The sequence below is a fragment of the Talpa occidentalis genome, unplaced genomic scaffold, assembly GCF_014898055.3.
Source record: "Talpa occidentalis isolate TD23 unplaced genomic scaffold, MPIMG_talOcc4v2.1 talOcc4.5, whole genome shotgun sequence".
In the NCBI taxonomy this organism is placed as follows: domain Eukaryota; kingdom Metazoa; phylum Chordata; class Mammalia; order Eulipotyphla; family Talpidae; genus Talpa; species Talpa occidentalis.
In genome coordinates this window covers 77074732-77098265 of record NW_023604861.1, presented here as the reverse complement: position 1 = coordinate 77098265, position 23534 = coordinate 77074732, and the positions used below count along the sequence as shown (strand labels likewise).

General features: G+C 38.7%; 1 protein-coding gene across 7 annotated transcripts in view; it reads right to left on the bottom strand.

Annotated features, from left to right (window-relative positions):
- The window catches only part of AFTPH (aftiphilin), a 59716-nt gene extending 37395 nt beyond the window's left edge, over positions 1-22321 (bottom strand). For 3 of the 7 annotated variants that reach the window (XM_037527488.1, XM_037527492.2, XM_054701645.1), the window contains exons 1-2: positions 22117-22321; positions 198-2125 (exon numbers count right to left, since the gene is read on the bottom strand). In XM_037527488.1, coding sequence (XP_037383385.1) covers positions 198-2093 — 1896 coding nt within the window. In that variant the 5' untranslated portion in view covers positions 2094-2125; positions 22117-22321. Of the gene's footprint in view, positions 1-197; positions 2126-6262; positions 6364-8367; positions 8492-10172; positions 10320-22116 lie in introns of those variants that run through there. The other 4 variants (XM_054701642.1, XM_054701641.1, XM_054701643.1 and 1 more) reach the window with 4 other exon arrangements.
- Positions 22322-23534: the final 1213 nt, after the last annotated feature.

Below are 23534 nucleotides of genomic sequence, written 5' to 3'. Positions count from 1 at the left end.
TCTGTAAATATTAAAAAGAAACTCACTGAGACTGAGCATTGACACAGAGCTGTATACAAAATGTAGTCTAAAAATCAGGCAAACATTATATAAAACAGTTAGCTGGCACCCAATTTACAAATACTTTTTGAAAAGCTGAATAAGAAGTCTCCGTAACAATCAATATATTATACAAAATAGATAAATTTGGTAAATACCTGAACTGAAGTGGCTGATTCTTGTAAATGGTCACCAACAACTGCTCCTTTGGGAGTTGTCAGAGGGACACGGTGCATTGTGGGGGTTCCTGGAGTATCAATCTTTTCATCTGTCCTATGTGACTGCCAGGCCTCCTTTCGATGGTAAGATTCAGTAGCCTGCTGGTCTCCAAAGGCAGCCCAAGAACAATTATCTTTCTGCCCATCTTCAAAAGCATTCCAATCTACAACTTGGCTAGGACCAGCTGAACTGAAGTCCGCAAAATCATCAGAATCTTGGAAAGTACTACAGTCATCTTGAATATTTGGCACGGAATCAAAATCTCCAAACTCACCTTCTTGCCCAATCTTCAGTTTTGATACAGGTTCAGTGCCTATCCCAGTAGACTTTCTTGCCAATTTACATCCTTCTGATAAACTATCAGAAGTCTGTTTTAGATCTGACTCAGTAAATATAATTTCCTCTTGACAAGAAACAGCATTTGTATCCCCAAATTCTCCAAAGTCATCACCTGGTTCACCAAAATGTGGAAAGTGCTCTGAGGATTCTTCAAAAGTGACATCGCTCATTGAATCTTGAGTACCACTAACAAAAGGTGGAGTTGTGCCACTTGCTGTGCCAAAGTCACCAAAATCATCTTCATTGGTATCGTTGCAAGTCACAAAGTCATTACTACTATCATCATTTTTCACACTTATAGAATCATCCAAAACACCTTCTTCTGTGGGATCAATGCCGGGGTTTTGGGAATTAATAAAATTTCTACTTTCTTCTTTGGAAGAATCAACTTCATCAGAAGTTTTAACTGAATCCATGCGTAAGTCAGAACATTTAGGAGTAAATAAGTCAAGTTTTGCCTCAGTTTTACACTGTTCTCTCTTACTGGTTTCTGAATTATCAACCGAGTCCACCGAACTCCAACTCTTTGATTGGATGCTTGAATTTAGAAATTCATCCTGTTGCAATGTTGGAAGACCTTGTTTTTCAGTACTGAAACCTCTGTTACTCATGTTTATTTCTGAAACACAAGGCTGCTCCTCTCCATCAATGTCTCCTTCATTATCAAAGCTATTACCCAAAGATACTTCTTTTACAGAATTCAGTTCACTGACTCTATTAATTTTATCGTTTTCCTGAATGGTTAGGGCATCTCTGTCATTTAAAACTGCACATCCTACTTCTTCTAGTTGTATTCTCTCATTTTTTGAAAATGTGGCAAAATCTGCAAATTCCTCAGCAGGACTAGGTAATTCAGTACTATGAGTGCTAAGAGGTTTTTGTCCTTTTGAATCAGCTACATTGTCTAGATCATCTGTTCCCTGAGGATTTACAGTTTCCAATACTGCAAACCCATTTGTTAGAATCTCCAGACAAGGAGGCTTTTCACCATTGCAGCTCTCTAACCGCTTGGTTTGATGAACATTCATATCAGTTCTAAAATCTCCTGGAGAGAAACTTTCAGGTGTTTCAACATTCTGTCTCTGCTCCACCACTTTATTTAAATCTACTGAACTTTCCATGCCATCAACAGAAGTAGCTAAAGTTTTAGATATTATTTCTTTGCTGGTGGTAGAAAGTAAAACATCAGACTGTTCTTTCACAGAAGTTAGTTCAGCAGTGATGTCCTTATCATTACCATTTTTAATGGATTTAAAGCTTGTAAGGCTATCTACATTTTCCGAGAAATCATGAATTGGCATAAAATGGTTTGAAGGTACAAATTCTTCCTTGGGACGAGTATAATCTGGTGTATCAAAATCAACAAACCCTACACCAGAAGGGCTAACTTCTGAAAATCCACCAAATTCCCCAAATTCATCGTCATCATCATCCTCAGCTCCATTGTCTAGTGGTGGCGGGGATGAAGAGTACATTCGAATGATGTCTGGCTCCATCGTTCAGTTGCTTTCAGATAATTAATTTACACCTGTTTAAAGAAAAAAATCACATGTAACAGGTCTTTCAAAATTCTCTCAAAGCTACTTCAAACCAATGCAAATTTACAGTGCTCTGTATCTGTCAAACTATTTTTCTCTTAAGTAATACTACTTTGCACAGCTATAATATACTGGCAAAAAGAAAAGTAGCACATTACTGAATCTGGGGATTCCAGAAATTTCTACAAATGTGAATGTACAAAAGCACATTTACAATATTCTCTCTTGGGACACTTCCTTGTTCTCTTAAGCTCTCTGTCAAGTTCACTGAGAACTTAGGGTTTGCCATATGAATCTTCATTTAAAATGACATGAAAATTTTATCTCTAATATTTTTCTTACTTTGCTATATAATGTTTATTTCTGATCCAAGTAAATTTGTTACAATGATAAACTTCTATTGACACATCATTATTACTCAAAGTCCATAGTTTTTCAGGATTTGCTCCTGGTAGTACACATTCTGTGGGTTTGGACAAATGTATAAAGACATGTATGTACTATCACATGGAGTATTTCCACTGCCCTAAAAATCCTCTGTGCTTCACCAGTTAATTCCCCCTATCTCCAGTCCCCGGCAACTACTGATCTTTTTACTGTCTCCATATTTTTGCCTTTTCCAGAATGTCATATAGTCAGAATCATACAGTATGCAGCAGGTATATACTGTGACTTGCTTCTTTTACTTAATAATTTAGATTCACATAACCATCTCTTCAGTTGGGGTAACTGTTTTATCAATATTAATAAACACTCCCATGTTGGGCCTCCCTGGTGGCGCAGCGGTTGAACGCTGGGTTGCGAAGTTGCCGCAACCTCTGCAGCACCGGTTCGATCCTCAGCTGCCGGGCAAGGGTCCCACATGGCACGCAGACCTCCCCTGCCGCCCGCTGCTCCCCTCAGCAGTGTACTTCAGTCCTTCTGCCTGTTCTGTTCCCCGCTCTGTCTCTGGTGAATTCTCTCACCCTCCCGTGCTTCTGACTGTACCCAGTGCTTGTATTAATAAATAAATCTTTTTTTTTTTAAAAAAAGAAACACCCCCATGTCACCATAGTCACAGCATTATCAAATGCTTCCCTAAATCCTAGCTCTTGACAACCAGTGACTTATCCTCCATCATAGGTCTATGTAAATGAATCATATAAAATATAACTCTTTGAAGCTTTTTTCCACTCAGTACAATGCCTTCATGGTCTATCTATGTATAAATAGTTCATTCCCTTTTATTGCTAAATGGTAATCCACTGTATAGAGGTACTAGTTTGTTTTTCCATTTACTCCATGTAGAATGTTTGGGTTGTTTTCTGTATTTTACAATTATGAATAGAGCTGCTAAAAACATTTGTGTACCAATTGTTACATGAACATGAGTTTTCATTTCTCTAAGATAAAAATAACCAGTGTGTGAATGCTGGGTTGCCTAGGAAATATGTGCTTAATGTTAAAAAAAAAACCTGCCAAACTATTTTCCCAAGTTAGTTTTTAAAGAGTCAAAACAATTGATATTTTCATTTATAATTTTATTTTTCTATCATACAAGGTTAAGATTTAATAAATATTCACTTTTATTTTTTCTCCTTTTAGAGGCTTTAAAAAAAAAAAAACATTTTTAGTACACCTAGAACTTATTTTGGCATATGGCCTAAAGTAAAGGTCTATGTGATTTTTTCTTTTCTAAACAACCAAGCAGTTATAAAACCATTTATTGAATAATCCTCTCTAACCCACTAATTTATAGTATCTTCTTTTTTTAATATTTAGTTTTTAAATGGAATGTATGGCTGGGTTGTTGTTCCTCTGTACTAAACAGTCAAAAGTGCCATAAGACAGACCTAAGATTAAAAGTAAAGGAAGGAGGAAAAAGAATAACTATAATAAAGAAAAAATCAAAATCAACAAGCAACTATAAACCAGAGACACACTATGCAGGTGGGGTGGGGAGAGTAGGGATTGGGGTCAAAATAAGGGGGGTGCAATTGTATGGGGAATAAAAAAAAATAAAAAAAAAAGTAAAGGAAGGATTAACAACCAAATCTAGCTCATAAGCAATGAATACTTCCTAAAATTCATAGTTGCTAAGTTACATACATGAGGAAAATGTTTACTACAAAATCCAACAGATTTTTGCAAGCTATAAAAAAATTCATAATTTTATCCACATATAGATCCATGTAACTATGAATGTACATAACTGCTATGAATGTGCATAAACTGTCCCCACTCTTTACCCATCCCTGTCTGTGGGCATCTCTAACCTATTGTCCATCTCTACAGTTTTGTCAATGCAAGTGTTATGTAAATGAAATCAAACAGCATATAACCTTTGAGACTGACTTTGTAAACTCAGTATAATGTCCTTAAGTTCCAGCTGGTTGTTGCAGGTTAATCAAATTTATAATTTTATTTTTCTATCATATAAGGTTAAGATTTAATAAATATTCACTTTTATTTTTTTCTACTTTTAGAGGCTAAAAAAACCATTTTTAGTACACCTAGAACTTATTTTGGCAATGCTGAGTAATATTCTAATGCTGAGTATTATTCCTTTGATGATATTGATATACCAGTTTGTTTAACCATTCACCAAAGGAAGGACGTTTAGGTTGCTTATAGTATTTTAATATTATAAATAATTTATATACAACACATTAACAGGACATATAATAACAACATGTATAATAAAGAACATTTGTGTATAGGTTTTTGTGTGAACAGAAATTCTCATTTATCTGGGATAAATGGCCAAGAGTGTAATTATTGGGCCCCATGGTAAGTACATGTGTAGTTTGTGAAAAACTGTCAAACTATCTTTTAGAATACAATACTATTCCCATAATATTTTGTTTTTAAAGAACTATCTGTAATGTTTCTTTCTACTAGAATCTGTTGTGGTTAACACTGCTTTTTTCTAAAACTTTTCATTGTTTGAAAAAAGGAGTATTTTACTGGTTCAAGGACTATTTGAAACTCCACATTAAGGCAAATACAAAGATCTGAATCAGGAACTTTGTAACCAAACCAACAACACAAAAGTAGTTTCTTTTCTTTCTGTCATACTTTGGCAAGATACTCTTTCTCCTAGGTGTTAAAGCTCTACTACAGTCTCAGGCTACAGATATTTCCATTTTTCTAAAACTGTCACCTATTAATGGGAAGAACCTGGGTTGTACATTGTCCTCTTGTAGGTCTTGGTGTTGGCCCAAGTCACCCTTGGGGAACCTAAGACAATGCTCCTGCTCCAAAGCTGCAGTCAAAAATGCCAACCTGTGTGAAGGGGGCCCAAAGTTTTCTAGAAAATTCCTGTGCCCAGGCCAGCTCAGTGAAATGTGTTAAGTGTTATATATGTATTTTTAAAGATTATTTATTTATGCATATAAAAACTGGGGTGTAGGCCAGAGGTGCAAAGTGGGAGGTGGGGGGAACGAATTCACCAGAGACAGTGGGGAGCAGAACAGGTGTATCTACTGAAATACACTGCTAAGTGGAGCAGCTGGTGAGAGAGGAGAGGTCTGCTGTGCTGTGTAGTTAATTCCCTGGCTGGGGATAGAACTCAGGCCACAGCAGTGATAGTGTGATGGACCTGAGACTTGACCCTTATGCTAGGAGGGAGGTCCCCCTGTTAAATGTTATTTGTTAACTCAAATATTATTTGATAATGAATTTACATATTAAGTCTGACTTACACAAATTTAAATAACTATTCCTACTTAACAGAAAAAAGAAATTGGGATACAAGAGCTGCTTTAATACTGTGCCTGGCACATGGCAACCTCGATAAATGTTTCTTGATCCTTCTTTTTTTTTTAAAGACTTATTTATTTATTTAATTTTAAAGATTTATTTATTTATTTATACAAGCACTGGCTACAGTCAGAAGCGCGGGAGGGTAAGAGAATTCACCAGAGCCAGAGCGGGGAGCAGAGCAGGCAGAATGACCGAGGTATACTCCTGAGGGGAGCAGCGGGCAGCTGGAGAGGTCTGCGAGCCATGTGGGACCCTCCTCCGGTGGCCAGGAGCAGCCAGGGATCAAACTGGTGCTGCAAAGGCTGGGGGCAGCTTCGCAACCCCACGCTCAACCACTGCACCACCGGGGAGGCCCTCTTGATCCTTCTTAATAAACTACTTACTCCACACCACAAGGAGTCTCAATCAATCCAAGTTCTTTATAACCTGAACAAGCGCGCGTGCGCGTTAAACTTGCCAGTTTTATAACTGCTTCTTCCAAGACCTGTCAAGAGAGCAGTAAACATGTAATGGGGGGGTATATAGGAAAGATTCGCGCCATAGTATACACAAATAGACATGAGGCTTTCATGATTGAATGTAGTAAATGGGGTATCCTAAAAATACTGAGAGCAAAAGAGATAAGAGAATTTGGGAAGGCATCCTTCCCTTGCAGATTTGTCTAGCTGATGTCATGCTATTGATTTAAATAGTACAAGCTACACCAGGCAAAGTTAGGTAATGAATCACACGCGTAAAGATTGCTAACTTTTACCCAATATGTCAGAGATTAGAATTAGTCTCACTAGTTAAGTCATTAGGGCAAGCAATGGAAAAATTGTGTATTTTCTTTAGAAAAATGAATAAAAATGTTACATAAACAATTAACAACATCAATTTGCATCACAAACTTTGCTGATTTTATAATAGATTGAATTATTCAAGTCTTTACGGTAATAGCCTCATGGGAGTTTTAAAATACTATCAAAATGTACTGTCATGAATCTGTCCAGCTTACATTACTGCTAAAGAATCATCATGCCATTTAAAAAACAGAAGAGCCCTTCTTTTTAGTCCTATCAAGATTTGGATTTCAGTCAGCTTTTTGTTTTTGAATACATGTACAGATTATAGGGCTGTGAGGTCACAAGTTTTCATGCCTCCAACATTTTAAATCTACAAAATGATCATTTTATTTTCTCTTTTTGAGTGCTCTGTCCTCAGCATATTAGCTCAGTAGGGGCTATAAACTTTACGTCTACTTAATCAAACTTCCATGAATCTGTACAACTTGTCAATTCAAAACAAAAACCTAAGTCATAGACATCAATGGTGTAATATGTGAATATATTATCAACATATAATAATATACAGTGTTACTTAAAACATTTGTCAAAAAAATAGTATATCCCATGTGCTTTCAAACTCTGCTTGCATCAATATCAATATTTAGTATTTATTCAGTGCTTACTGTGTGTTGATACTCTGAGAAAAGCATTCTTGAATTATCTCACACTATTTAATCTTCACAATATGCTATGAGGTAGGGATTACCATCCTTATTTTACAGATGAAAAATAAAAGCTTAAATGGGCTAAATAATCCCTTATAGCAGTATAACTATTGATAGGTCCATCAGTCCAAAACTAAATGTTTGAAAAATGGCGCAGGAATAACTGGCAGCAAATATTAGAATTATAAAAATTCCCCCTTCATGTTTCTGAGTTGTTCAGAAAAAGATTTCTAAAACTTCCACAGTAATTTGGAAGGAGAAAAAAGGATGCTTACCAGCTAAAATGAAGAAAGTAAAACCAATGCCAAGAAGTGAATCTCTTTTTTCAATATAAATGTACATAGTACTAAATGTAGTAAACAATGAAAACAAGCAGCAACATATCTTTATACCTAAGTTAATCACAATCAAAAGGCCAGCCTGCCAGAAATGACAACCATATTTTCTGTCTTCCTGTCAATAAGGATGATTTCACAAAAGTACAAATATCATATACATTAATATAAATGTTGCTAAACAGCAACAAGAGTTATAGAAGTTGGTTTTCTCAAATTCTATGAAAGAACCTTTCTTTTACGATATCTTTTAACCTTCTGTGCAGATCCATGAGGCATTTTACTTGTGATGTATAGTTTCGCAGTAAAAATTAAACAAGGTAAACAAAAACAGAAATTGTTTTACTTTTAACTCATTATATCAACTGATAATATTTGAGAGTTTATTAGTTATTTTTCCCAAAAGATATTTCAATCTGAAATTGAATAAATGACATGTATGCGCCTTGATAACAAAGGTGACAAAAGAGAAGTGGCAGGGAGGATAAATGGATTAGCTTACTGAAAATATTTCCCTCCCCCTGGAACTCTCTGCTCTTATTATATGGTGGCAGAATTAATTAGCCACTCTAATTTCCCACCCCAATATCCTCAAAATTTTACAATGAAAATAGAATCTAATAATAGGATCTTTATGGCCCTGTACTGAAATCTTGCTTACCTCCACAATATTATCTAAAGATAACCTGAGCCTCTGTTTTCTTCTTGGTCAAGGGGTTGGGTCTTCAATTTTCTCCATTAGTATGGATGCTTTCTCTTCAGCCTGAGGTTCAAGACTCTTCCCTCTTTAGAGCAAAACAAAACAATTCCCTTCCGTGTTGTGCAGCGCTCCTCCTCCTCACTATCAAACTTCTTGAAGGGGCCTGGTATATTCACTATCTCTACTTCCAAAACCCCCACTCATACCTCAAGTCAACACAATTTGATTTCCATCCTATCATTCTATTTGTCTTGCAAAAGTTACTTTACTTAAGCTTAAAAGACAAAGTGCACAAGCTAAGGCCTCTGTTGCTGATCATGCTTCCTTGAGGCCTGGCTCACAGTAGGAACTGAATACATTATTCCTACTGACCTCTCTTTCCCCCCCAATTTAATTTTATTTAAAATTTAAAAATGTGTATTTTTATTCTTAAAATAGGTAACACAATTTTCTAGCTAAAAATTCAAAAGAAACAGAAAGGTAAATAACAAAAATTAATTTCCCTTTAACTCCTGACCCCCTGCCACCAGGAATCCCCAGAGGCAACCACCTCTATAAGTACACACTGTCCACTGACCATTCTTGAAATGCTGCCTCCTACACCCTCATCTCTGGTATCTTAGTGCTCTACCAAATAAGTTAGAAACCACCTATGTTCAACCAAGGTAACTGTGATATGAAAGAGGCTGGTCTGAAATGATACACATGAAAGGAAAAAAAAAAAATCCAATCATTTATGCTCCAAGCAGTCTGAAGAATATATTGAGAGGGGTAGCACTTATATAAGGCAGACTAGGAAACAGAAACATCTAAAGGAAAAAAAAAAAATCTGTGCTTTTAACTGAACAGCTAAGATGAAGATCTTCTTCAATTTGGGGCAGTTTCTCAGTAAAAGTGGAGATATCAACTGGTGTCCCTGGAGTTTAATGCTACTCTGGATAGTGCAACTAATTTCCCTTGCTCTTGTTCTCTGCTCTCAGCAACTTTCTTTGGTACTTCATGTAAACTTTTCCCACAGATTTTGCAATCAACTGACATGAATAGCTGACATGCTTTGAAAGAAATTTCTTGCTGCAAAGTTTTAAATTAGCATGCTGGTCAAGACTGATGGATTAAATCTCAAAAGCTAGAGTATTCTAGGGGGAAAAAAAATCTAATTTGTGGACTTCCAAAATTAAAGACCATAGTCTGTAACAAATGTATGTGTACCTTGGTAGGCCCTCGGCAGCTGTCCTTCCTCTGTCCCTGCTACTGTTTATATTACAAAACACTACCTATGAAAGCTTACCTTTTAGAGAAAAAAGCATCTAGTAAAGGTTACAAAGCTGCAACCACATGCAGTTAGAATTCAGCTATGTGAATTAATGAAAAAGGAAACAGACATGTCCTAGATAATCTTAAACTCCTAAGTCTGTACTTAATATATGACTTATATAATGATTTATCCCACAGATTTATCCCACAAATTATGTTTTTTGCTAAATGCTATTAATTTTACTTAAATTTGTTACCTAGCCATCCATCAGCTGATAAAAAGATATCCTAGAGATACAAAGTGACAGAAGGCAAACAGAAAATGAACCAGGCTTTAGAACAGGCAAAAATTACCCATGATTACATTAAATGACATTCTTGGGGAGGAATTATCATAAAATAAAAGCTGTGTATATCTGAAGAGTCAATTATAAACACATACCAAAAGAGTGTTCATGAGGCTGAGTGTCAGGGGGTAAGGATATATACAGATAATGCCACAGCAGGTGTACCTGTACTGATAACTTCATGGAAACTATGGAAGGAATTCTCATGGCAAACATAATTCTAGTTGGTTGTCCTTTTAATAGTGGTGGTGTTGGTTTAAAGTTTTACTTTCTCCTAAGAGGTAGAAGGCTAAAGGAAAGAAGGGGAAAAAAAGAAAACTATAAGATTTATTATTTGCAATGTACCATGTATCTTTGGTTAGAAATTTGCTAGATTGTCATATAAAACAGACGTTTTCAAACCTTCCCCCTCTGTAATCCACAGAAAAAATACATTTTGCAAAATGACCCAATGTATGCATTTTTTAAATGTACACTATTTCCTTACTTTCTGTGTACTCTTGGTATTATTAGTTCTGTTTCATTTTTTCTTATAAACTGGTCATGACTTCCTAGATTGATTTTACGAACCAGAAATTGATCATAATCCAGAATACAAAAAAGTACGAGAAAAGGGCTACTGCAAAATTTAGAGACAATGACTGAAACTAAAAATTTCCCCCCAGTATCACCAAAAGAGATAGTGACTGCTACATTTATATACTGTGAACAGCATTAGTTAATTTAAGGGAAAAAAAACCCAAGCTGTGAAATTTGTTCATATTTTTAAATTTTTAAATTATGTAAGAAGTGCAACTTAAAGCTTCTGCAGTATTTCTGCTTTGGATATTTTCTAAAACAACTCTTCAACGATGTTTTACAAGAATAACTCATTTTATAGTAATGGAGTCATAGCTTAAAGTTTGCTACAAGAAGCAAAATTTTTTTTCAAAATATTTCTGTACAAAGTCTTAGCACAGAATTTGTGTTGGTAATGTCAGTACATCAACAACAATGCAAGAACTGTTTGCAGGTGCCAGTTCTGTTCAAGGTTTAATCTACCTCACAATAATACTATCATTCTCTTTCCTTCAGAGTCACTTTCTCTAAACCAGATTATTGCTTCCAGCATTTATAAAAGGGAACAGGGAATTTTTTTTTAATCAAAGATTCCTCCTTGATTTGGCGTTAACAAGGACAAAATGCATTCTTAAATTACATTATTGAATGAACCAAGTAATCTGATAAAAATGAAAGCATTCCCTTTCTCTTTAACTTTTCATAAAATAAATTTTAAAATACTATTTTTCAAATTCCTACGACTCTCAACCTAGGAAGCAAGCCCTTTAAGAATAAATTTTAAGGGCCTTCTCGGTGGTGCAGCAGGTTGAGTGCTGCGCTGTGAGGCTGCCCGCAACCTTGGCAGCGCTGGTTTAATTCCCAGCCGGCCAGGGAGAATCCCACATGGCGAGGCAGACCTCTCCTGTCTTGCCCACTGCTTCGGTCCGTCTGCCTGTTCTGCGCCCCGCTCTGTCTCTGGTGAATCCTCTCACCCTCTCATGACTCCTGCCTGTACCCCAGCTCTTGTATAAATAAAAATAAATTTTTAAAAAAAATTAAAAAGAATAAATTTTAAGCTACTACTGGTGGGAGTGTATATTAGCACATATACCCCAATCTAGTAATATATGAAAATTTTAATGCATATTCTTTTGACTACGCAAATCCATTTGTAAGAATGTAGTCTACAGATGCATTCATAACAGTATGCAAAGATAATTCCACAAAAAAATATTAACCCTGGGGCCTCCTGGTGGTGCAAGGGTTAAAGTTATGGCCAGCCGCTGTGGCCAACGTTTGATCCCCTCCCCCCTCTCCCCCCTCCCCCCATCAATAAGCAAACCCATTTGGGGCAGCAGACCTCTCTTGTTTCACCCACTACTCCCCTCAGCAGTGTTTTTCAGTAGGTCTGCCTGTTCTGTTCTCCACTCTGTCTCTGGTGAATCCTCTCACCCCCCCATCCCCTCTCCACACACACCTCTGGCCTACACCCCAGTTCTTGCTTGTATAAATAAATCTTAAAAAATTATTAACCCTGCGTTGTTTTTTTTTAAAGCAGCTAAAACACTTAAATATATACCAATAAGGAATAGTACACCCACTAAAAAAAGACAAAGTCTTATTACTAATAGGGAAAAGTGTCTAAAATACATTTGCATGTGAGAAAACATTTCTGAAAGATGGTCTTTCTTGATTTTCTCCTGATATTGTCATTTCTTTCTCCTCCTTCAATAGATCTGTTTCTTCTGCTTGCTTCATGAGTGCCTGTTTTCCTTAGGCCTTGGCCCCCCTTATATTATCTCTGACAGATTTCATCCACCTTCCAACTCTAAATCCAAAAATCTGATTGTTATCCCTAATTGTTCCTCCAATGCCACTCCCTCCCCACAAATTAAATCCTTAACATTTATTACTATATTTGTTTTAACATTCCACAACTAATACCATATTTCAGGGCCTAATATTTGGCCAGGATTACTACAGTGTACCTGAAAATTCTTATCTTGGCTGACAAGGCTAAATATAATCCCTTTGCTCCAGTCAGACAAACTCCCCCCTGATTCCTCCATTGGTACCCTTAAATTACCAGAGGTACCACTAATTCCGTTACCTCTAAATTGTGTTATGTATGCTCTATTTTCCTTTTTTTTTTTTTATAGAGGCATGTTTTATTTATTTATTTGTTTGTTTGTTTGTTTTGTTTATACATGCACTGGGTACAGTTAGAAGCGCGGGAGGGTGAGAGAATTCACCAGAGCCAGAGCGGGGAGCAGAGCAGGCAGAAGGACCGAAGTACACTGCTGAGGGGAGCAGCGGGCGGCAGGAGAGGTCTGCGCGCCATGTGGGACCCTCCTCTGGTGGCCAGGGAGCAGCCGGGGATCAAACCGGCATCGCAGAGGCTGCGGGCAGCTTCGCAACCCAGCGCTCAACCGCTGAGCCACCAGGGAGACCCTGTATACCCTATTTTCTAATTTCCTATTCTTATGAGGTTTTCTGAGAAGTCTGATTACCAATATTTCTCAAGTTACTATTTAATAGGTACTATGTAAAGTGCTTATTCACATATTACTTAATTTCAAACACCCACTTTATAGATGAAGGAACAGATGCAGAATGGTGAAATATGCACAAGGTCCCACAAAATATGCAAAGTAGAACTCTAACATTAAAGCCAATATTCTTTTCATTGTCAGTTTGCTGCCTAACTGAATTAATCATTCTTTATATCTACCTCCTTTACCACATTTAGCAAAGTAAATCAAATGTTTGTTTTCCTCCTCAAGTAGACTATAAACTGATGTTTTCCTGTTAAGCTTTATATTTCTCTTAATATATATATATATATTTATTTTTTTTTATATAGAGGCATGTTTTCTTTATTTGTTTTTTTTTTTTTTTTTTTTTTTTTTGTTTATACATGCACTGGGTACAGTCAGAAGCGCGGGAGGGTGAGAGAATTCACCAGAGCCAGAGCGGAGAGCAGAGCAGGCAGAAGGACCGAAGTACACTGCTGAGGGGAGCAGCAGGCGGCAGGAGAGGTCTGCATGCCATGTGGGACCCTCCTCCGGTGGCCGGGGAGCAGCCGGGGATCGAACCGGCGCCGCAGAGGCCGCGGGCAGCTTCGCAACCCAGCGCTCAACCGCTGCGCCACCGGGGAGGCCCTTAATATATATTTTTTAAATAGATGAATCTAAATATCTGCATTTAAAAAAATGAATCTGACGGTTAACTAAAGTTGAAAAGCAGTGTTAAGCTCTAGAGGATAAGAATATTATTGGTCTTTATAACTCTGGGGATGACACAGTGTCTCTAAACTTCACTGCTACACACAGTGATATAGGCAAATCAGTGAAACAGTATAAAATCTGAATTACTGTAATAATCCTTGAAGCAGATTAAGTAATAACTATTTCAGCAGTTTTAGATTTGGGGAATTCCCTTTCAGAAATATTTAATTACTACTTCTAACAAGACAGTTCATGAAACAATCTTTTTATCCCTTTTTGAAGCTTCAGTTATACTGATGTAGTAAAGTATATTATAGAATTCTTGGGGAAAATGTATAAAAGTTAATCAGTTTCCATTGTAGTTGAACATTAAGAAATAAATATATAAGCAGCATCAACAATACAAATTTTTCTCTACTTCTAGAAACCAAAGTCACTGGTAAACTGATTATATTCTGAACTTTTCAGTTACATGTAACATTTGCATTGCACTTCAAATAAACTTCTGAAATCCAGTGAGCCTAGATTTCATCTGCTGGCTCATTATAACATAGAGGAATGAATCTGAAACAAGGAAGGCGTAAGAGGTGATTTTTTATTATAAGCAAAAAGTAATGAATATTCAAACATTGTTTGAGTTCAGGTACGAGAAAATTTCAATCTGATACCTGCATTCTTGTTATGGTTTTTTCTTTAGGAATAAAGATGCTATTAAAAATACTTAGGGGATGGGCCTCCCTGGTGGCACAGTGGTTGAGGGCTGGGTTGCGAAGCTGCCCGCAGCTTCTGCAGCGCCGGTTCGATCCCTGGCTGCTCCCCGGCCACCAGAGGAGGGTCCTGTGCACAGACTTCTCCTGCCGCCCGCTGCTCCCCTCAGCAGTGTACTTTGGTCCTTCTGCCTGCTCTGCTCCCCGCTCTGGCTCTGGTGAATTCTCTCACCCTCCCACGCTTCTGACTGTACCCAGTGTTTGTATGTATAAATAAATAAATAAATCTTTAAAAAAAAATACTTGGGGGCCTCCTTGGTGGCCTCAGGGTTAATTCTCAGCGTTATCACTGCTATAGTCAGGGAGCTTACCTACATTGTGCAGCAGACCTCTCCTGTCTCGCCCAATGCTTCCTTCAACAGTGTACTTCAGCAAATCTGCCTGCTCTGCTTCCCACTGTCTCTGGTAAATCCTCCCACCTGGCAAAACCTCTGGCATACACCCTAGTTCTTCTATGCCAAAAAAAAAAATTAGTATAAAAAAGAGTTAAACTATCTCTTACTGACAGGTTCATTACTTAAAAGAAAAAAGCTACTAAGCAAAAGCCTTAAGAAAATTAATGCTTCAAAATCCAAGTGTCACTGTAGCAGAAATATGTATTATGTCTCAAATACTCTAGGTTACTATTTTCACATCCACAAAATTAAAAGAAATGGCTAAGAAGAAAGCAACAACAACAAAACACCCAATTGGGAGGGTGGGTGAGGCAGAAACTCTCACATCCATTTAAAAAAACTGTTGCTTCATTAAGATGAACGCAAATATTAAAGATCCTACTCTTGAAAGTCTTGCTTCGAAAAGTATCATTTAAATTAACATTTAAAGAATAAGAAGATGTGGCTAAGGAGTGATCTCCTCTGTTACCTAAAACCAGAACTGTTATTTTTATTCAAGAAAAAAATCAAATCTGTCAGCAATACAAGGATTTCATACTTGTTGAGTTTATTGTTAAGCATTTTACTTTTTTTGAGTATGTAAATGAGGTCATCACTTCATTTTCTAAATGGTGAGCACTGTTATTATAAATGAAAGTTTTTGGTCCTTGTATAGTACACAATCACATGATAAACAAATTGGGGTGGTCTGACCTGTTCCTCTCCAATTCTACATCTTACTGTGCTAGCTAATGCCTCCAAATACCAAGTCTATTAGTAGTGACAGTATGGATCTAGTATTCCCCTTAAGATACTGATTTTTGGTATGAAGTATATGTTTTATCATACTGCAGAAGTTACCCAGTTTTTATTTTAAGTTACTTTGTTAAAAAAAATCAGAAATGGGTTTTAAAATACCATTTCAATATTGTGGAACTCATTTACATAATTTATCCATCCTTTAATTGATGTAGCAAAAATACCAATACCTGTTCATAACTGTTTTCAGCTCATTTGAGAACTAGAGAAACCCAGTTTTCTGCTGCAGGAAAAAATGTTTGCAAGTGATCACATAAACATTGTGTAAGATTATCTACTCAATTATACATATGTCAAAAAGAAGTGACTTATTTAACTCCTTTCACTTCATATAGGCTTCAAAACATACTAAAATTTTCTCGCTGCTGATAGCTTCATAGTGCTGAGTCTTAACCTCTTGCGCCACCAGGGATTATTAAAAGAGCATGATATTAAGCAATTTTAACTTCCTATCAGATAAAGATACTTCTCATTTTTATTAAAGTCTTCAAAAAAACCTGTAAACTATGCAACCATTCCATACTGCTGAAAAGTCTAAATCCAAAATAAAAAAATAAACGATTTAAAATTTACATATTTACTAATCATCTGAGGAGATTACAGGAAGATGAGCACTCTCAATCATTTATGGTAGGAGTGATCTTATTATAATCTCTTAGAGAGCAATTGACCTTCCACTTGATTTAGTAACCCCCTTCTAAGACTCAGTCTGATGGAAATAACCAAAGTCAAAGATTTAAGTACAAACTAGTTTACCAAGTTGCTTTTTTATGATAAGTGAAAACCCAAGCAATCTAAGGTAAATAGCAGAAATAACTGAAACTGATGGGAGGGCATTCTACACAGTCATTAAAAATCATATTTTAAAGAACATTCAATAACATGAGAAAATACAATAGTAAGCAAAGTGGTTCTCTCACATATGTGGGGCAGGAAATGGGGGGGCCATGAGGGAACTGAAGGAAAACCAAAATGTTAACAGTTATCTCTTTGTGATGTAATGGACAGTGATATATATTTTTCTTGTATTATTTTTAATAAATATTTATTGAGTGCTACTCTGTGTCAGGCATTAAAACAGATGGGCTCCTGCCATCAAGGGGTATGTATACCAGTTCTCTTTACACTTTCCCACATCTTCCAATCTCTCTACAATAAGTATCCTTTCACGAGTTCAGCTAGAATGTAACATGGGGTGGAGGCTGACTTGGGCAAATCAGCTGTAAAAGTATATATCTGGGATAACTGGGGAAGAATTTGAATATGGCCTTGAATATAAGTTTAGATGAAAATTTTCTGAAATGGTAATGTGGTTGACTAAAACAAAGTAGCCTACACAAGTCTGTAATAAAAGACTTTTTAAAAATTAAAAAATAAAAACACTTCTTATTGAGCATCTACTACATATAAAACTGTGCTAGGGTCTATATAACTGGCAGAAGTGAGAAAAGAGTCATAGCCTTAAAGAAACTCACAATTAGGGAATCAAAACAATAGTAAAAGTAATTATTGCAAGATAGATTATAAACATCAAATGAAGTAAAACACAACTATTAAGAAAAAGATCCCAATTGAGGATCTATAAGACTATAAGACTACTAAGGATCTATAAGACTATAAGAAAAAGATCCCAATTAGGAACAGAAAGAATGGTAAAAATGAGGAAAAGCCTTCAGAAGGAGAAAGAATTTGAAATGGGAAGCATCTAGTTGATACAGAATATGACAGGCATTGAAGACAAAGCATGGGGTAACTGTCAAGGAGAAGTAAGTCATATAACACAGTTTGGTTAAAATGTAGGACGTATATTTATATATATTTATGTTGGTTCAAAGTCACTGCTTTCTCTTAGCTATATCACTGTAACTACCCCCTAATGGATTCTTCCTGTTTCCACCCTTGTACTTCTACAGTTCTCTTTTCTGTATAGCAGCCAGCCAGATCCTTTCAAAGCTCAAATTATGTCACATTTCTACTCAAAACCCTAGAATGGCCTCCTATCTCACACAGTAAAAAGCCAAAGTCATTAGAATTTCTACAAAGCTCTACAACACAGCCCTTGCTCTCTAACTCTGACCATACCTACTATCTTCCTAGTAGAGTGTGGGCATACTTTTGCTTCCACCTTTCTTCCCCTCACTTTTTTCACCTTCTTCAGGTTCTAAAACCATCTCTGAGCCCATCCTATATAAAACACCAACCTCCCACTCCAGGATCAAACTAAAAATGTCCATATTCCTAATCCCCAAAACTGACTTTATTTTTCCTCTATGAAACTGAGTATCATCTGCCATCTTTATATTTGACTAACACGCATGCAAATGCACATACACATCCGTGAAACTAAAGCTCTATGAGGGCCAATTTGGTTTGTTCATTTCAGTATCTCCAACACTTAGAACAGGGCCTGACATATAGTAAGTATCGATAAATAGTTGTTGTATAAATGAAAGGAAGTGAATACCATGGTGTCAGCAGATATTTAGACGAAATCATTTATGACATATTGCAAGTATTTATATAAATAATTTGATTTACTACTTAATTTTCCTCTGGAAACTATTAACCAAAATAGTGTTTGTAAATTAAGCTTTGAGCACACTGACAAGTTTGAATTTATTGGCAATTTATCTTTACAAGGTTTACTTTAGTTATTTGGAATCAGGGTGGTCATGACTGAGGAATGATAGGATGGAGTGTGAAATTTCTTCTTCTTTTCTTTTGATTTCCTCCCATCTAATAAGCAATGACTTCCACCTCACTGCTTCCTTTCCACTGTGTAATTTCGGACCTTTCACTTTCCCAGTGAGTAGGCAAAATTCAAACCCATGAGTCCCTATCCTAGCATAAGGCCAGAAATAGATTTTATGAGTATGATACAAGGGTACTGAGATGGTTGGCAACAATTAGTTGGGAAGGACAAGAATTCTTACATATTTTATTTTTTTATTTTTTATTTTTTTGTGGGACCCTTGCCGGCAGCTGGGGAACAAACCGGCGCTGCAGAGGATACGGGCAGCCTCGCAGCCCAGCGCTCAACCGCTGCGCCACCAGGGGAGGCCCCTAAGAATTCTTACATATTTTAAAGTTAGAACCTCCTTGTATTTTAAAAGGAAAGCAACACAAAACAACACTAACTCCTCCCCGTCCTCATTTTTTTAAAGATTTATTTATTTATTTATACAAGCAGTGGGTACAGTCAGAAGCGCGAAAGGAGGGTGAGAGAATTCACCAGAACCAGAGTGGGGAACAGAACAGGCAGACTGACGAAATACACTGCTGAGGGGAGCAGCGGGCGGCAGGAGAGGTCTGCGCGCCATGCGGGACCCTCGCCAGCGGCAGGGGATGGAACCGGCGCTGCAGAGGCTGCGGGCAGCTTCGCAGCCCAGCACTCAACTGCTGCGCCACCAGGGGAGGCCCTGTCCTCATTTTAAACACATAATGCTGAAAGAGTGATACTTTAGATGTGCTCTCACATGGGAAAAACCTAAACTTTTTATTTTAATATGATTTCAAGCAGAATAAAATTTAGGGGCAGGGCCTCCCCGGTGGCGCAGCGGTTGAGCGCTGGGTTGTGAAGCTGCCTGCAGCCTCTGCAGCTCCGGTTCCATCCCCGGCCGCTGGGCAAGGGTCCCACATGGCGCACAGACCTCTCCTGCCGCCTGCTGCTCCCCTCAGCAGTGTATTTCGTCAGTCTGTCTGTTCTGTTCTCCACTCTGGCTCTGGTGAATTTTCTTACCCTCCCATGCTTTTGACTGTACCCAGTGCTTGTATAAATAAATAAATAAATCTTGAAAAAAAATTTAGGGGGCAAATGTAACATATGATCAAATACCCAATACCTAGCTGTGCTGAATCTTAATTTGTACCAAATCTGCTTCAGATTTATTTCAATGACAGTAAAGTTATAATTGGAAATCTCCAGGTCCTGCTAGTTCTCCAGGGGTGACTTTTATTCTGATTTGGTGTTCACCATTCCCATGCATGTTTCCACACTTTTACTACATATTCTATGATTTCCAGAAAATATATAGTTTTTCATGTTTTAAAGCTGTATAAATAGCATATTATATTCTGTCACTTACCAGCTGTTTCACCTTAGGAAAGTTATTAACATCTCTGTGCCTCAGCTTCCTCTCTGAAAACTGTGGCTAATAGTTTACAGGAATGCTGTGAGGATTCAATGAGCTAATATATACTGTATATAAATCATTCAGTAAATATGTCACTCACAGGAAGTACTTTGTATCAGTGTTAATAATTATCATATAAAGTTGTAAAAGAACCTGAGAGTGGGTGTGTGTGTATATGATCATAGAAGAGAGTACATAATGATGTATATAATCTACACAGTAACAGATATTTTCAAAACTGTGTAAAAACTAGACATACTCATGAAGTTCAGGCTGGGAAGTTTCACCATGCTACTTATAGAGGAATTGAAAGTGCTAGAGAGGAGGAAAAAAGTCTTTATTTTCAGCTTACAAATTGTAGGGATCATTAAATGAGACTATAAACATTTGATTTAGATAATTTATGACTGCTTAAAATGCCCCAATACTTAACTGGTATCCTTTAATGAATTTTGGGGGACAGAGTTGGGAGAAAGGAGATCATCCCTCAATGAGCTGCTATTCAAAGATTTCCCAGACTGTTAAGGGAGGCACTGCAGATTTCACACAATAGAAAGCATTATTTGATACTCAAATTTCACTAGTTTTTTAAACTAGCTTTTCACTAACTCTAAGTAGAACAATTAAAATTCAAAATATTTTATAATAGAATTCACACAGATTACAAGATAAAGACAACTGGCTTCTGCAAAATTTATCAATGCAAATATGGACACTATCTTTGCTTGGCTATGGGATCATTTTAATAAGTCTCTAGGTCAACTGATCAAAAACCAGAAATTTAAATGTTCTATGTTTTATGTGAATTCTACTGAATTTCTTTCAAGAGCTTTTAAAGATTTAAATGTATACCTATGTTCTGAAGATCAATTAATATATCTAATACATAAGCAGGAATTAGATATAACAAGTACTTGGGATAGATGTTTTACATAGGATGTATCTTTTATTTCATGTGAAATATCTCCATGGACAATATTTAGAAGACTACCATACTTTGTTTAAATACATATACCTCTCAAAGAGTTAAAAATGACTACTACAAAAGTCAACATTTAAGTCAGCAAAGCATGTAACGTAGTAAACTGTGCAAATTATATCAACATAATATTGTTTCCCCTAGAGTTTAACATACATTTTTATGCCTAAAAGGTTAATTTAAAAGCAACAACTAAATAACATCAAGGATTAAACTGTATACCCACCACCAAAAAAAAAAAAAGAAAAGAAAAAAGAGACCCCATAAAAACCACACCCCAAATTGGAAGTATAGGAATGTTGCCAGTGAAAGGGAAGATAAGGAAAAGTCGAAAAGTAAAGTTCTACTTTTCTTATTTTAGAGTGAGAACTCTGAAACGGAACCACTGCTTTTTTTCTTTGCCTCCCCTTGCACCTCCAGTAAAATAAATTTAGACATGAGTTAGTCCTTCCTTCTGCCCCAATTCAGTGGGAAATCAAGCCATAAGTTGCATTATCCAGCAAGAGAAAAACCTAGCCACTCTCACTACTTTCCTAATGGAAAAAAGGAACCTACCACCAACCACTCTACACTCTGTCCTCTGCCAAGCAAGACGCTGCACCTGCCAAAACCGGCGTTTAAAGAATAATGGTCCAACTTTTCGAACCTAATCTGGGGAGGAGACGCAGATTATTTCTTGTGGAGTGCAAGAAGAGAGCCGAAAAGGTCCTCGCAGGAAGGGATGCCAAGAGCTTTGGGGCCGTCTCCTCTGCCTGTTGGAGGGTTCAAAATCCGCTTGCTTCAGAGACCCTTGAAGCAGCCCACTCCGAACGTGGCCGGCCTCCGGCCTGGGCGAAGCAGGCAGTGTTTACACCTGTCACGAGGGAGGGGGAAGGGAGAAAGAGGAAGCCCGAGCAAAGCCTTAGCAAAGCCCCAAACTTCTCAACAGCTCCCGAAGGGAGCGGCGGCGCCGAGTCTGGGCAGGTGGAGCCGACGGGCCGGGCAGGCGGGCGGCGGCCGGGGACGCGGCGATGGGACACGCGTCCCCGGCCGGTGCCCGGGCTGGCGAGGAGGGGGCCGTGCGCCTCGGGCGCCGCCGGCGTCCCCGCACCCGCCGCGGAAGAGGGCAGAGCCCGAGCCGGAGCCCGCAGGCCCGCACAGCCGGCGGCGTCCCCGCAGCCCTGCGCTCCGCGGCTGGCAGGTGTCCCCGGGCAGGCGAGGCTCCCGCCGGCGCCGGCCGGGTCCCCGGACCCTTCCCCCGGCGGCTGGGGAGCGCAGCGGCGGCGCTTACCTGGCTCGTCCGGGGCGGCCGCGATGGGCATGGCTCAGGGGCCGGGGAGGAACTGGCTCCCCGGGGAAGGACCGGCTATTCCGACGCGGAGCTGGTGCGAGCGGAAGGCAGGCTGCTCACGGTCCTGTCAGCGAAGCAGCGCCATGGACGCCCACCCGGACTTTCAGCGCTGCCGCGGGACCCCCATTCCACTACCCTCCGCCCTCTTCCGCCGCCGCCTCCACCTCCTCCGCGGAGACCCCCCGCCCACTCCACACACTCTCCCATCATGCAGCGGGAGAACCGCTGTCACGAAACGTCACTTCCGGGCGCAGGTGGCTAGGTCGGGGCCGGGTTTTGGTGGGTGCTGGAGGCTGGGGGGGGAAGGACACTCCAGGGGAGTCAGTGTCACAGAATGCTACCCCTGCGCAGGCGCCGACGCGCAGCGCGCCGGCCGCCATTTTGGACGCGGGCAAGCTACCCTTTTCTTTTACTTCCCTGCGAGTCCAGGAACTAGGGGGAGGGGAAAGAGGGTTCCTCCCGCACTCCGCCGCCTGCTGAGCCAGCGCTCCGGGCTGGGGACAGGCGCTTCTAGGTCAGTTAACATTAACGTTTAACTGAAGCCCGCTCTGGGTCTCTCTCCAAATAAAATCTCAAAGGTTTGCAAATACAGAATCTATCTTCACCAAAAACCTACTGGGTAGCACTTAATTAGCTTGTCCTTTGGCCCCCAAAACGACTTTTTCATTCACAGTCTGTCCCTCTCTTTTTAATTTAAACTGACAGACGGGAAAGATGATATTTAACAAATAATAAAGAGATTGTCATGGATCTAACTTAAGATGGGAAGTAAGAGAGAGAGCAGTCGCCAAACTGACAAGTCGTCTTGGAGACCAACAACAAAAAATTGGGGATTTTGCTAACGAATGGAGACGGTGTTTGATTTTTCCCCCCCCCCCAGACAGTAGGCGAGCATTCGGTGAGACTGAAGGAATCAAATCAATTTCTGCATTTCTTAGAATTTTTTTTCTATCAGTCCTGAGCAGTTGATTAATTTGCGTTTTATAACCTTTCCCCCTCCTTTGTTATGCATATCTGTTAGAGCACCAGCCACTGTGAAAATCAGACTACGAGGATTATTACATTCCGGGATGATGAACCCGGGGGTCGTACCCTGCAAATGATGAGTCCTGCTAGGTAGTCTTTCTGCTCACATTTCCCCAACCTGCACAGGTAATTTGAGTAATAGTTCCAAAACAGAGCAGCCTCGCAAAGACACCAAAATTGAAGATACCCTGTCAGTCACAGAGAAGTGTCCATCCCTTTGAGTGGAGGAATTATGCAAATCAGGGGAAAGATAGGGACAAAAGCAGTTCATCACGGTTTATCCCTCCTCTGCAATGTCCTAGACAAATTAACTTGGAGCGCTAAAATAGATC